Consider the following 15,247-nt stretch of genomic DNA (forward strand, 5'->3'; position numbering starts at 1 on the left):
GGCTGAAAGATAAAGAAATGATTTCTCCAAGGTAATATAGCCCGAAGTTACCATGAGCTGGAAACCTGTGTTTTTCAGAGTGTGGCTGCTGTACCATCTCCACTCTACCTAGAATCAGAATCAGCCCCCAATGTCATGTCATTGTTCCATCCACGTGTAGCTTAGCTCCGCCACAGACCAACCACAGTTCTAGCCGATGCTCTGTTCTCCTTCAACTCAGCCTCCTGTTCCCATGGCGTATTCCCCCAGGGCTCTGTCCCAGTGATCTCTAAATCTTTGTCTTCAGCCCAGGTCTCTGTGTCGTGATTTAGACACAAGCCGTGCGTGAGTGGGAATAGGTTGTTTGCTGTGCCATCGATGCCTGGCATGGTATGCTTGAGTGTCGGTTGAAAGAGCTCTGGGCCACCAGCCCAAAGCCCACTGACCTCCCTTTCCTGGGGCCCAGGGAGCAGGTGCTTAGGGAGGGGCTGCTCATTCTAGGACCGGAAGGAGCTGGGTCTCCACGTAAGTGTGGTAGAAACAACACAGAAGTGGAGGTGCTATGGGACCCTGTCCTCCTTCACGTCTCCCCAGTATCGGGCAGTATTGGGTTGTAGGGATCTCTTTTTTTTCTTTTTTGAGACAGGGGCTTACTCTGTCACCCAGGCTGGAGTGCAGTAGGGCATTCTTGGCTCGCTGCAACCTTCGCCTCCCGGGTTCAAGTGATTCTTTTGCCTCAGCCTCCCAAGTAGCTGGGACTGTAGGCACGAACCACCACGCCTGGCTAATTTTTAAATTTTTTGTAGAGACAGGTTTTGCCATGTTGGTGAGGCTGGGGATCACTTCTTAAATGAACACTTATGGGGTCAGAAAGCTGTAGGTTGCATAGGAGATCTTAAGGGAGGCAAGGGCGGGGGAAACAGGAGGCAGTAGGATGAGAGGAAGTTAGCACTGAGAGGAGAGAGTTTATTGAGATAAAAAGATAAGACAACCCTGGTACGTCTTCTGTTGTGAAATTCAGATCCTTTGCCCACTTTTAAATGGGATGATTGGTTTCTCTGCTGTTGAGTTGTTTGAGTTCCTTGTATATATACTGGGTATCAGCCCCTTGTTGAATGAGGAGTTTGCACATATCTTCTCCCATTTAACGGGTTGTCTCTTCGCTCTGTTGATTGTTTCCATTGCTGGGCAGTAGCTGTTGAGTGTGATATAGTCCCATTTGCTCAACATCACTAATCAGGAAAGTGCAAATCAAAACCACAGTGAGATAGCATCTCACCCCAGTTAGCATGGCTGTTATCAAAAAGACAAAAAATAACGAATGCTCACAAGGATGTGGAGAGAAGGGAACTCTTAAACACTGTTGGTGGGAACGTGAATTAGTACAGCTATTATGGAAAACAGTATGGAGATTTCTTAGAAAACTAAAAATAGAACTAGCATACAGTCCAGCAATCCCACTTCTGCCTATTTATCCAAAGGAAGGGAAATCAGGATGTCAAAGGGATACCTGCATCCCCATGTTTATCACAGCACTGTTCACAGGAGCTGAAATATGGAACCAACCTAAGTGTCCATCAATGGATAAATGGATGAAGAAAATGTGATATATACACAATTGAGTACTATTCAGACATAAAAAAGAATGAATCCTGTCATTTGTGGCAACGCGGGTGGAATTGGAGGTCATTATGTTAAGTGGAATAAGCCAGGCACAGAAAGACAAATATCACGTGTTCTTACTCATATGTGGGAGCTAAAATCATTGATCTCATGGAGGTATTGAGTAGAATGGTGGTTACCAGAGCTGGAAAGGGTAGAGGGGAGAGGAGGATGAAGAGAGGTTGGTTAATGGGTACAAACATACAGTTAAATGAAAGGAATAAGTTCTAGCGTTTGATAGCACAGTGGAATGATTATAGTTACAGCAATTTATTATAAATTTCAAAATAGTTGGAAGAGAAGATTTGGAATGTTCCCAACACAAAGAAATGATAACTGTTTGGGGTGATGGATATGCTAATTACCTTGATTTGATCACGGTATGCATGATATTTTGATAAATGCAAATGTATGCATTTATCAGAATATTACATGTACCCCATAAATATGTACAATTAATATGTCAATAGAAAAATAAAAATACAAAAGACAGTAAAAAAAAAATAAGCTGGAGCTCTGTGTATACGCTAACCTTGCCCAGAGGAAGGTGCTGAGCCAGAGGCTTTGTAGGAAGGCAAAGTACCAGAGGGCTTGGGATGTGCTGCTTTCAGGACCACTCAGCCTTTTCCATTTAGTCTAAGGCATTTACTAAGTGATTCATATAGCATTGAGGCATTTTCAAAGATAGTGGTCCTGGGAGGCAGAGCTAATATTACTGGGTTGGGAATTATGTCATAGCAGGATTTTCATTGAGTAAACAGCTAATTACAGATTTGCTTTATGTGAGCTACTTAAAGAAAACGAGCCTGACCCCCACCCTGCACCTCCCAGCTCCCCACTGAACAAAAAAGTCTAGAAGAGTTAGGGGCACTGACCTGTATATTCTGAACAGGGAAGTAAGGCATATTCCTTGCTCATGGGATGACCCTCTGGGGGATCCTGAGGGGAGAATTGGTGAGTCTTCCTTGCTTTCACTGGCACCTGTCTGTAAGTCCTAGAAAGGCCCTAATTGCTTGGAGTTGTATATTTGGCGAGCTTTATACAGGGAACTGATGGATGAGTTTGGACTTGTAGAAACTTGGACTCCTAGTGCTTGGCATACAGTCTCAGATAGGAAGAGAAGAGAGACAGGGAAGACAGCATCTTCCTAGGCCAAGAGGGAGTTTAACCCTGCTTGTCATGAATAGGAACCTGTTGGCTTAAAATAGTGATGGTAGCTCATCAATAGGCAAGTGAATGAGGAGAGGCAGCCCCCACATGTGTAATGCAAGAGATGCATGAATGGGGATGCAGTGAGGGTTCATTGATAAATTTAACCTCTTATGGTAAATGACCACCCAAGAGACGGAACTCAGGAGAGACTGGATTGACTTAGTCATTGATTAAAGGCTAATGCATTTTTCATGGCTACCCAGATGTGTTTTCTAATTGGTGATGACATCACTGTGTGTTCCAGGGTAAAGCATGAATCATCCTCCAGTGATGAGGAGCGCGCAGCTGCCAAGCCATCAAACACAGGCCACCTCCCTCTTCTGCCTAACGTCAGCTACAAGAAGACTCTCCGGCTGACTTCTGAGCAGCTTGTGAGTCTCTCGTGCTTCCTGCGGCTGCGTTGTAAGCACATGAGGTTTCTGCAGACTCCTAAGGCTGTGTGATGGTTAGGATGTGCCTGTTACTTGTCACCTTTCATCCCAGCGGGCCTGCAATCCCTCAACTGGGTACCCGCTGTTTCCACCCCAACTCCAGCACTATCCAGGCTGGGTCCCCAGTATGACCTTCCCTTTTGTCTTCTCCTTTTGCTGGCCTGGCCCTGGAGGATCTCGTTTACTAGACTTAGGAGGAAGGCAGCCTGGTGGAGCTAATTCATCCTGAGGTGTCAATCACAGATAGACTTGAAAATCACTCAAGGATGTTTTTGCTTCAAGAGAGAGATGTTTGTTAACTCAAATGCATCTCTTAAGTTGGTGGAAATCAAGCAGTTGTGATAGAATTTAGAGAATTTCAGGTAACCAGGGGCATCACCTGGTCATGGTGTCCTTTTATTTTTCCGTGTGTGAGACCAGTTTTAATTAAAAGCCCTTTCTTGGATCCCGTTGGTCATGGCCAGTGAGCACCTATCCTTGCGTTTTTGTGAATCAAGTCTTTTGCATTTCTCCTAAGAGTTAGTTGGGGAGCCTGGCTCAAGTGTGAGGGTGTTTACTAGGAAAAGATAAGGAACAGGCCCAGACACCCACTCAGGCCATGTGTGGGACCCTGCAGCCTGGGGGTCTCTTTGTGACTCACGGCTCCCACTGGTGACACTGGGGACACCTGCAGTCAGGCAGCCTGGGGTTCTGAATGGCCAGCTGGTGTGCACCAGGAGTCCTGGCACAGAGACTCAAAACTGCTCAAAAGTCACTTTGTATTTTGAATTTGGTGTAATTTCTTTGGGTTTAGACTATATTCTTCTGGATATGAGGCATGACTGATAACCAAGACTTCTCTTTTTCCAATTTGTGTCAGTATAATAATAATTTTAAAACATGGTTATTTAGGGAAATGTATTTTCACGCTTGGCTTAAATTTGTCTCCCTGAATGATGACCTTCCTGTTTAGTCCTAGAGTGGTAAGTATATCCTGTTCCAAAATTGTGATTTATTATGCCATATAGCCCTGTCATTGAATCCTGGCTAATGACTCTAATCTGAAAGTACTGGATCAAATTAGCACCATCCTGGGAAGTAGAACAACTCTGTAGCAAGTAGGCAAATTGCATTACAAGGGGGCCTGAGAGAGCTGAGGTTTTGTTTTGCCTGTCCAGCCCGAGAAAGAACCAGAACAAGGAAGGGTGGGGAAAGAAAGAATTATACAAGGGCTCAGGGCAGTCACTTGTTTTTAAAGCCGAATCCTTCTCATGGAACAGAAGCCAAATGCCCATCAATCAGGGCCTTTCCCTCAAGCAGACAAATACTAATGGTTTGGTTCGTGTTTTTCAGAAAAGCTTGAAGTTGAAGAATGGCCCCAACGATGTGGTTTTCAGTGTCACCACACAGTACCAAGGCACGTGCCGCTGTGAGGGCACCATCTATCTGTGGAACTGGGATGACAAAGTCATCATTTCTGATATTGACGGGACGATCACCAGGTAAGTCCTGCTGACTTGAGGGCCATGGTAGATTTCTTTGCTTCACCGTGGGGTCTCCGGGTCTGGTATTGGCACCTCCGCTCCACTCATGGGACTTGCACAGTTCAAATTCTGGTGCAGTCGGAGCTGCTTATGTAGTTTCAGCTCCTTGGTGCCAATCATTGTGTTTAGGGCTTGATTGTTTCCTTCTGGGGTATTATCTCTTCGACTTGGTTACTTCTGTGGGGGCTTCTCAAGAGCGTCTTTTTGAATGGCCTTTACCTTTGATTGAACAAGCCAGTCACCTTGATGCATGATCAGACTGGAGGCGTCCTTCTGTGGATTACCATGTCCCTCCGTCAGCATCAACTTTGATGACTTGAGTCTTGGGCTTTCTATCCAGAAAGAAAGTTGTGGGTCTTGTTTGTGGTTTTTTTTTTTATGAGGCATGAATGGTGTGATGAATCTGAAAGGGATTTTTACTTTATTTTTCTCTTTTTCTCTTCATTTAGATCAGATACTCTTGGCCACATTTTGCCCACCCTTGGGAAGGATTGGACCCATCAGGGCATTGCTAAGCTGTACCATAAAGTGAGCCAGTGAGTACAGAGTTCCTGTTTCCTGCCTCCCGTGAATGCTGGTGTGTGCACTGCACTCTGCATATGGAATCTTTCCTGCCCCAGCACGGGGTGACTTGCAGAGAGGGCTGCACCTCAACCAGGGAAGGGCAGTGGGGGTCAGGGGTGGCAGTGGAGTCCAGAGTGAAAGTGAATCCCAGCAACTCCAAATTTGAATTCAATACCAAGAAACAAGGAGCGAAGTATAGGAGAATTGATTACTAGGAGAACACAGATGTAGCAGCGTTAGGGGTGAGATTGAGGTTTAGTTTATCGCGAGGGATGGCAGAGGTAGCCAGATGAAGAAATAGGAGCTTATATGTTATATATGCCAAGTGATTTTCTGTAGGCTAAAAAGTTGCAGATTCCAGGCAAGTTTTAGCGGCATTGCAGGCCCTGTGAGTCAACCAGCAGGGCACATCGTGTCCACCTGGTCTGTGGAGTGCTCCAGCAAGTGGCCCAAAACAGAACAGTGCCCACCATGGGGCCCTCAGCCCCAGACATCAGATGGGAGAGGGGTTCTCCGACTGCTCTCCTGTGCTGGGTACTTGGGTTACTTCACTTAAATCTTACAGAGATTCTGAAAAGTACATAATATCATTTCTGTGTTTAGATGAGTGAAATTAACTAGGAGAACTGAAGTGATTTATCCAAATTCCCATTGCTCTCATCTGCCTCCAGCGTTCAGAGCCCTGCAGGGATTCTCCACACCCACCCTCAAAACACTCCCATTCTAGCTTGCCAGGCCCAAGCCTCTCTCCCCCTCAGTCATGCCTTCTCCAGCCTTTTGTGGCCTAGAGTCTTCCATGCGAGTGAAATCTCCCCTTCCACAGCATTCTGTTCTCCAGCCAGTTAGAGCTGGAAGGCGCCTTTGCCTGAATCAGGACAGTGCCGTCTCTCCGTGGGTGAGGAGGGTGAGCAAGTTACATTCACGCTTAGTGAGTGTCAAGATAGTGTCAAGATGGAAATCTCAGACCCATGGTTCCCAACCTTGTTTGCTCATCTCTAGCCCACATTGGTGATGGTAGGGAATGGGCCACCATCCAGAGCTGTTTCTAGAACTCTGTGAACACAGATGAATGAACTGTATTTCCCTGCCCAGCATCCGTTCATCCATCCAGCATTCCTTGAGTGCCTGTTAGTGCCTCATCCTAGGGCAGGTGCCTGGGATTGCCATGAACTAGGTAAGTCCCTGACCTGGGACTTTATGATCTAGTAGAAAAATGGTGGCTTGGAGAGAGAACCTTATATCCTGGTGGGATTAAAAGCTTCAGATTTTGTTGGGCACATGCCTGTAGTCCCAGCTACTTGGGAGGCTGAGGTGGGAGGATTGCTTGAACCCAGGAGTTCGAATCCAGCCGGGGCAACATACTGAGACCCCCCATCTCTCTAAAAAAATAAGTATGTACATTAAAAAAGCTTCAGATGTCATCTTAGATGCCCAAGCTCATTGGTTTGACTTTTCTAGATTTCGTCTTTAAAAAATTATTAATACAAAAGTTATGTATACTTCTTAAGACATAAAAATACTAATAAAAGAGGCCGAGATTTTAGAAACTGTAAAGTGCAGAGGTTGTATCACCCTCCTGTCTGCCCTTGCTGCAAGCTATTCCCTTCCTTAAAAGTAGAACTATTATAAACAGTTTGGTTCTATCTTGCTGAACTTCAAAAATTTATTTACATCCCCACACACATACACTCACATTATTTAATTATTCATCCTATCTTTTTGTTTCATTTTATGTAATATTTACCTTACCCTTTTTGCTGCTGGGCAGAATCCTGTCATCTAGATACACCGTACTTTCTTTAACTCACTCTCTATTGATGAACATGTAGGTAGTTGCCACTTTTTCCCCTATTGCCAACAGTGGTGCAGTAAGTGTTCACATACAATGCTTGTGATATATAATGCACGTATAAATAAATAAAGAAGGCGCACACACTTAGGGAAGTCCCGCTGTAAAGTAGATTCCCCGGAGTAGAATTGCTGGGTCAAAGGATGAGCACATTTAAGCTTTGATCAATATTGCCAAATTGCCCTCTGAAAAGGTTATCCCAGTCTGTGCTGCTGTAGGCGGCGTACGTGCAGAGTCCCCTCCCCGCAGCCTCACCGCGGGCTGACCTTTCATTTAGAAGGATTAATCTACTCATGAGCTGCCTTGACTTGTGTGACACTGAAAATTGCGTCTATATTTAGTTGAAGGAAAGAAACCCTCATGGGTCAGGATGTTGAGTAGTGCACAGCTGATTCATTTGGTTTTTGGAACATAAATCTATTTCCGTCCTTACTGTAACATTAAACAAGCCCTGTTGCTTTTTATTTTATTTTGGTCTTGATTTGTCTCTTGGATTTTCTCAGAAGAGAGATCTTCTTGGAAAAATAAAGCTGTGTGGCTTACTGAAGAACCCCTGACCGTTCTTTTCTTTGATTGGTTGGTTTAGAATGAGTGAAACCTGTTTGGATCCACAGATACTGCCCGGAGCATGATGTGACGTGGAGACCCAACCGTTGCCTGCTCATTGAGTTGGATATGCGTGTTGTCCGCGGCACCCAGTCAGGCCTGTGATTTGCAGGATGGCCAGGGCTTCTGAAAACCCCTCTTCAGGGCAGCTTTTCTACAATCTTCAGGGCTCCCTGCTCAGCATTGTAGGAGGAGGTGCCAGCTCCTTGGTGTGGCATTTGAAACCTGGCACTTTCAGGTCCCAGTCTTCTGCCAAGCCCTTATTTTCAGCTGCTGTTTCGCAGCCCTTCCTGCTCTAATCCAGCGACTCTGGTCCTCCTCTGCACTCCATTCCCGTCTTCCTGCCTTTGCTCGTGTGGTGGCCTCAGCTTGACATGGCTTCCCCTCTGATTTTTGCCTCTCGATATTTTTATAGCCTTTAATGCCTGGCTCAAATGCCACAGTCCTCAGGCTACAATCTGTGACCCTAGTCAGCTCTGGCCTCTTCCCCGGACTTGCTGGACTCTATGTGGATGCCGGAGGGCTTGGGCCTGGCTTGTTGGCCTCGGTCCCCGTTATGGAGGACAGTCTGGACACGATGGCAGCCTCCAGAGCCGACCACTGATGAAAGTAATCCCCATCCTGGCAGCCTCTCTCAGGCCTCCTCACACGAGGGCCTTAGCAGCCACCGCTGGGAGACCTGTCAGGCTAAGAATTGACCAAGGCTTGTGACCCCCTGTTCTAATGACTCCCATCATTCTTTTGAATCTGTATTGTGATTTCTAGAGAAACAGAAATGGTTCTCATGCTAGGGTACCAGGGAAAAGATGCTGTTTACATGAGGGTTTGTGGACTTTTTCCTGATTTTGCTTCCCTTAAATTTGGGTATGACTTACATTTTATGCACTGTAGTATTTGTCTAATGAAAAAGCCAGTCTTCAGCCGGGCACAGTGACTCACATGAATAGTCCCAGTACTTTGGGAGGCTGAGGCCAGTGGTTCACTTGAGGTCAGTTTGAGACCAGCCTGGCCAACATGCTGAAACCCCATCTCGACTAAAACTACAAAAATTAGCCGGTGTGGTGGTGGGTGCCTGTAATCCCAGCTACTCGGGAGGCTGAGGCAGAATTGCTTAAACCCTGGAGGCAGAGGTTGCAGTGAGCCGAGATCGCACCATTGCACTCCAGCCTGGGTGACAGTGAGACACTGTCTCAAAAAAAGAAAAAAAAAAAAAAAAAAGAGAAAGCCAATCTTGCAGTTAGCCACTTGCCTGAAACAACAGTGAGTAAGGAAAATTTTGTTTTCTGCTGAATTTGATGACTTGTTTGGATCTAGTCATCCCATGAGGAATGATCCATAAAGCTAATTGTCACCTTGTTCGTAGAGAGGGTATAAAGCTGGCTTGAGTATTGACAAAACAGAACAAATACAAATGGAAGATACAGGAACCCCTTTCAGATTCAGGTGTATTCAAAAGTAGAAGGAAAGTCAAGAAGGACTGCTGCCTAAAAGATCTAGATCATTCAGCTAATGGGTCCTTTGAGGCCTAAATTTGGGCAATAATTGTTTGAATTTTTGACCTTACTTCATACATGCTTTTATATTCATGTAACCAGAAGCCAGTATCTTTGTGACTTAGGAAAAAGAACACTTACCGTGTTTCCCAGGTTCGTTAGCTCCGCTGGGGCCTAGGTGTGTGGTGTCCCAAGCCAGTGGACTGAAAATGAGAGGCATCTGTAGCAGACTAGTTAGGGTCTTTTTGTTTTTTTGAGATGGAGTTTCGCTCTTGTTGCCCAGGCTGGAGTGCAATGGCATGATCTTGGATCACTGCAACCTCCGCCTCCCAGGTTCAAGCGATTCTCCTGCCTCAGCCTCCCAAGTAGCTGGGATTACAGGCATGCGCCACCACGCCCGGCTAATTTTGTATTTTTAGTAGAGATGGGGTTTCGCCCTGTTGGCCAGGCTGGTCTCGAACTCCTGACCTCAGGTGATCCACCCACCTCAGCCTCCCAAAATGCGGGGATTACAGGCGTGAGCCACTGCGCCCGGCCTAGATCTTTTTTCCTCTCTTGCCCGCAGCAGTTATTTCTTTCATGTCAGCACTTCTTTGTTTATTGCAGTCATTGCTCTCTGCCAGTAAGAATAGGATGGTGCAGTAAATAGAAGGTCTGATCAGGAGGCAGGGGCCGGGGTCCCAGAAGCGGCAGCCGTTAGCTCACCCTGGGCCCTGGGACCGAGTACTTTCCCCACTCTGAGCTTTGGTTTCCTCTTCTGTAAAATAAGATTAGGCTAGATGACCTCTGAGGTCACTGCTAACCCGGGAATGCTCTGCTCCTGGTTGTGTGGATTGCACAAGGGTGTGTTTTGTTTTTCCAAGCCAAACCTCAGCCTGAACTCAGAGGGATCCGCTAGACTCTGGTTGCACCAGGAGCTGTCCTAGGTGCCGTCGGGGGTGCTGAGCAGTCTCTCCCTTCAAGAAGCTTGCGGTCTTGTGGGAGGAGACATTAGGGCTCCCTGTAATAAGGCAGTGAGGGGCAGGTCGAGTGAGAAAGATGTTGGTTTTTGTTGGACGTATGTCAAGGAGAAGTTAATTTTGATTGACCAGAGGTGTCAGAGGAGGCCCTGTGAGAAGGTAGCACTCACCTGAGTCTCCATGGAGGAGCAGGGTTTCAAAGGAGAGGAAAGCTCACCACAGGTGGAAGTAGGAGCGAGTGGGGAGGCCAAGAGATGAGCAGGTGCTGGGTGGGCTCACTGAAAGGGAGGCTCCGGCGCAGACGGTGGGGTGGGTAAAAGATGAAGCAGGAAAGTAGGCAGGAGCCCGGTTGCAGAGCGCCTGGGAGGCAACTCACCAAGCCTGAGTGGTGCTGAGCCTTCCTTTCTCAAGGTGGCTGGTGACCCTCTGTCCTCTCAGGATGGCAGATGGGGCCACAGAGTCCTTTTCTCTACAGCAGTGGCTCTCAACTGATGGACACATGGTAGTGTCCGGGGATGCTTTTGATGGACGTAACTGGGGCATGCTGTTGACCCTTAGTGGGTGGACCCGGGATGGTGCTGCATATCTGCATATCCGATGAGGCGGCATCGTGGGGGCCTTGCTCCCCAACAGACACTCCTCCCATCTCAGATGTCAGTGTTGAGAAACTGCAGTCTAGAAGCTTATCTTGTAAAATGCTCCCAAAGGTAATCTTTCCAAACTATTTAAATCTCCCCGAGTCAGTGTCTTAAGAGGATGCAGAGATTAGGGCAGAGGAGAAAACTTGTACCAAGCCTGGGCATGGATCCCTCTTTTTTTTTTTTTTTTCTTCCCATTCTGGTGTTTCTCCAGAGCCCTGTTCCAGTTGCTGAGAATGCTAGAGGAACAGGGGCGATGTGTGTGTGTATCGCACCTTTATCCACTGGCACCTCCTACTCCTGGGTCCCACCTGTCCTGCTGGGTAATTGTTGGTTTTCCCCAAGCACTCTCTGCTCCTGTGGGGCAGGGCTATGCCATGCCCTGTGGGTACCCCAAGCCCTGTGTGCAGCCTGGCACAGGAGTGCTTAGTGAGTGAGTGTGCATTGAAGGGACTGTGGAAGGATCCTACGGGTTGAGCAGGGACTGGGGCTGGGCTGTCCTGTGTGGCATGTCCTGCCCTGTGTGGCATGTCCTGCCCTGTGTGGCATGTCCTGTCCTGTGTGGCATGTCCTGCCCTGTGTGGCATGTCCTGCCCTGTGTGGCATGTCCTGTCCTGTGTGGCATGTCCTGCTACCGGTTGCCCTTCTGAATGAGGGGTCTTCCCTGTGAGGGGCGCCATGGAGACTTAGTGCTGCCTGAGCATTTGGTGGGGCACTTGTTGGCATTGCAGACAGCTATTGTTGAAGGCAGGAGGGAAGGCTCTTCCACCAGCAAACATTTTCCCCATTAGGTCACTCTCGAGCTGGCTTTCCAGCTAAGTTTAGTCAGGCAGGAAGGCTGGCATGCTGACAGTAACTCAGTGGCATGGCCCAACTGTGAAATATATTTGACAATTCAGTTTTGAGTGAGATTAGCATCTTAGATCTCTGCAGGTGGCAGCCTTTAGGACTTTGATGTGAAGAGCTATACATGGAAATAGTGATTTCTTTTTAAAGCTTGTATTAATTAGATGGCTAAAATACAAAGATATTTAGAAATTAAAAAGATTGGCTGTGCGCAGAGGCTCAGGCCTGTAATCCCAGCACTTTGGGAGGCCGAGGCAGGTGGATCATGAGGTCAAGAGATCGAGACCATCCTGGCCAACATGATGAAACCCCGTCTCTACTAAAAATACAAAAATTAGCCGGGCGTGGTAGTGCATATGCCTGTAGTCCCAGCTACTCAGGAGGCTGAGGCAGGAGAATCGCTTGAACCTGGGAGGCGGAGGTAGCAGTGAGCTGAGATCGCGCCACTGCACTCCAGCCTGGTGACAGAGCAAGACTCCATCTCAAAAAAAAAAAAAAAGAAATTAAAAAGATTGTTTGATTTTCAGATGCATCCCTGTATTCCAGACAAGCTGATATTTCTAGATTCTTTTTGTCATAAAACTTTCTCATTTCTTAGTTTTAAAGAGCATATTATTGAGCAATTTTCGAAACAAGTCCATTGGCCATTAGAAAATATTCATGGTAGAGCAATATGTTGGATAGGATGCGGGTAGTTTATTCACTCACTCAGCAAATATTCACTGAGTGTCTGCTACATGCGAAGCACTGTTTTTGGCACTGGGGTTGTAGCAAAGAATGGGACAAAGTCCCTGTCCTCATGGAGTTTATGGATGAATGAGAGAAACAGTCGGATGAAGGACTATAACGTCATGTTAGTGATCAGTGCTAGGAGAGAGAAGGCAGAGCAAGGGCCAGTGCCTGGGTGAGGAGTGAGGGGATGTGTGTTTCATCGCGTCGGGGAGGTCAAGGGAAGGGCCCTCTGGAGAGGTGAGATCCAGCAGAGACCTAGATGAGGTGAGGGTGTGAGCAGTCCCTGCAGATTGGGGGAAAGGTGCTCCAGGCAGGAGGAACGGCATGGGCACGTGCCAGCTCAGATGAGCGTGGTGAGTTGGAGGAAGGATGGGAACACCTGTGTGGTTTGCCAGGAGTGAGGAGTTGGACAGCCATCGCAGATGGGGTTGGGGTTGGAGAGAAAGGTGGGGGCCAGGTCTTGTTAGTCTTACAGGCCACAGTGAAGGGTTTGGACGATGTCTGTGAGAGGTGCAGCCTTAGGAGGGTTCTGAGTGTGAGTGGGCTACGCTTTACATATCCCACGTGGAGTCGGGATAGCAGCAGGGAGGTCATTCAAGATTGTTGCAGCAACGGAGGACAGGAGGCCATGCGGTGTGGACGTGGTGGGAGCACTGGGTGGTGCTGAGGGGCGGTTTGGGTGGGTGCTGAGGGTGGAGCAGAGAAGACCTGCTGATTGTGTGGCATAGGGGCTGAGGGAAGGTAGACACCAACGGGGTCCCTGAGGGTTTGACGTCATACTTGGGTTAGGAGAGTGCCACTTGCTACTTGCAGTGCCACTTGCAGCACAGGTCCCCGAGGAGTCTCGGGGTGAGTTGGGGAGGAGCCGCTGTGGTGTGTGTGGTTTTGGAGGTACCCATTTTGGAGAACGATGAGTACTGTGGGGTCCACGGGGAGCATGTACTGCACAGTGGGTGTAATGTGGAGTTCACAGTAGCCGGCAGCTTGGGAGAGGGGTCTGGATGGGGTCCATGCATTTGGGAGATATCAGTGTATAGATAGTGTTTAAAAATTTTTGAATAATGCATTTTACTTAATCCAACATACTCAAAATGGTATCACTTAGACATGTAATCAATATGAAAACGATTAATGAAATATATCATACCTTCTTTTTTTTTTAATTAAAAAGTAAACTTTAATGTCGAAAATGCAAACTTGGGGAAGACAGAAAAGATCACACACAGGGGCTGTCACTTCACACTTGGAAGGTTGCACAGCGGCCGGGCAGAGGCGCCCCTCACGTCCCAGACAGGGCGGTGCATATCTTCTTTTTTTTTATAATAGACTTTGAAACTTGGTATATATTTTATACTTAGAGCACATTTCATTGTAGGCACTGAATTTTTTTTTTTTTTATACTTTAGGTTTTAGGGTACATGTGCACAATGTGCAGGTTTGTTACATGTGTATCCATGTGCCATGTTGTTTTGCTGCACCCATTAACTCGTCATTTAGCATTAGGTATATCTCCTAATGCTGTCCCTCCCCCCTCCCCCCACCCCACAACAGTCCCCGGAGTGTGATGTTCCCCTTCCTGTAGACACTGAATTTTTGATGGTTAAAAAAAGTGAAATGGGGCTGGGCTTGGTGGCTCATGCCTGTAATCCCAGCATTTTGGGAGCCCGAGGCGGATGGATCACCTGAGGTCAGGAGTCAGGACCAGCCTGGCCAACATGGTGAAACTCTGTCTTTATAAAAAATACAAAAATTAGCCGGGCGCGGTGGTGCATGCCTGTAATCCCAGCTACTTGGGAGGCTGAGGCAAGAGAATTGTTTGAACCTGGGAGGCGGAGGTTGCAGTGAGCCAAGATCATGCCACTGCACTCCATCCTGGGGGACAGAGCAAGACTCTGTCTCGAAAACAAACAAACAACCGAAAAGTGAAATGGACCTGCTAACGCAATAAAGTTGCGTCCATAGACTAGTTATGGTTCTTCAGTCTAGATATGGCATTTAGAGCCGTGGAAGTGGTTGAGATCCCCAGGTCCTCTAGAGAGTGCAGGGGGTGTGGAGAAATGAGGCCTGAGACCCTGGGCGCTTGTGCGTTTTGAGGCTGGCAGAGCTGATGGGAGCAGGCGAGCTGCCGTGTCTGGGAGCGGGTGGCTGCTGAGGAGGGGAACCCCCAGACACTGAGGAGTCCTGGGAGCTGAGTGGCTCAGGTGCTCTGGGAGAAGGAACCAGCCCCCGAGGCAGATGCTGCTGGGGAGTCCATTCCTACAAGAATTGAGAGTCGATACCTGGGTTTGGCAAAATGGGCATCAAGGTGACCTGTGCAGGGACAGCAAGGAAGGGAACAAGAGAGTGAGAGTCTGCTGGGAGTGTGAGGAGAGGAAGGAAAGTGAAGAAGTGGACTCAATGCGTATATTCAGCTTTTTGGAAGACGTTTGCTACAAAAGGGAACAGAGAAATGGTATCTTAGCCAGAGAGAGACTAAGGACGTTTTGGCGTGTCTGTATGTGTGTGTGTGTGTGTGGTGGTTTTGATCTGGCTTTTTAGGATTAAATGAGAGATTGCAGAATATTTATGTGCTGATGTGAATTACCCAAAAGAGAGGAGGAATTTGATGGGGTGTGTGTAGGGGCAAATGAAGCAGATGCTGGAGCAAAGTGTGTGAATTGGCAGGCGGCTGTGGACTTGTCGCAGGGGCTCTAGCCAAGAGCTGGGACCAGGGGGAGTACGAAGGGCTCAAGTGCAGGCAGGTGAGCCAGTTT

General features: G+C 47.6%; 1 protein-coding gene across 8 annotated transcripts in view; it reads left to right on the forward strand.

Moving 5' to 3' along the window:
- LPIN1 (lipin 1) overlaps positions 1 to 15,247 on the forward strand; it is a 101,387-nt gene that overhangs the window by 75,444 nt on the left and 10,696 nt on the right. For all 8 annotated transcript variants that reach the window (XM_058426302.1, XM_058426303.1, XM_032172234.2 and 5 more), the window contains 3 exons: positions 3,098 to 3,224; positions 4,617 to 4,765; positions 5,257 to 5,343. In XM_058426302.1, coding sequence (XP_058282285.1) covers positions 3,098 to 3,224; positions 4,617 to 4,765; positions 5,257 to 5,343 — 363 coding nt within the window. The remainder of the gene's footprint in view (positions 1 to 3,097; positions 3,225 to 4,616; positions 4,766 to 5,256; positions 5,344 to 15,247) is intronic.

Source organism: Hylobates moloch, unplaced genomic scaffold (assembly GCF_009828535.3).
Source record: "Hylobates moloch isolate HMO894 unplaced genomic scaffold, HMol_V3 SCAFFOLD_13, whole genome shotgun sequence".
NCBI lineage: Eukaryota > Metazoa > Chordata > Mammalia > Primates > Hylobatidae > Hylobates > Hylobates moloch.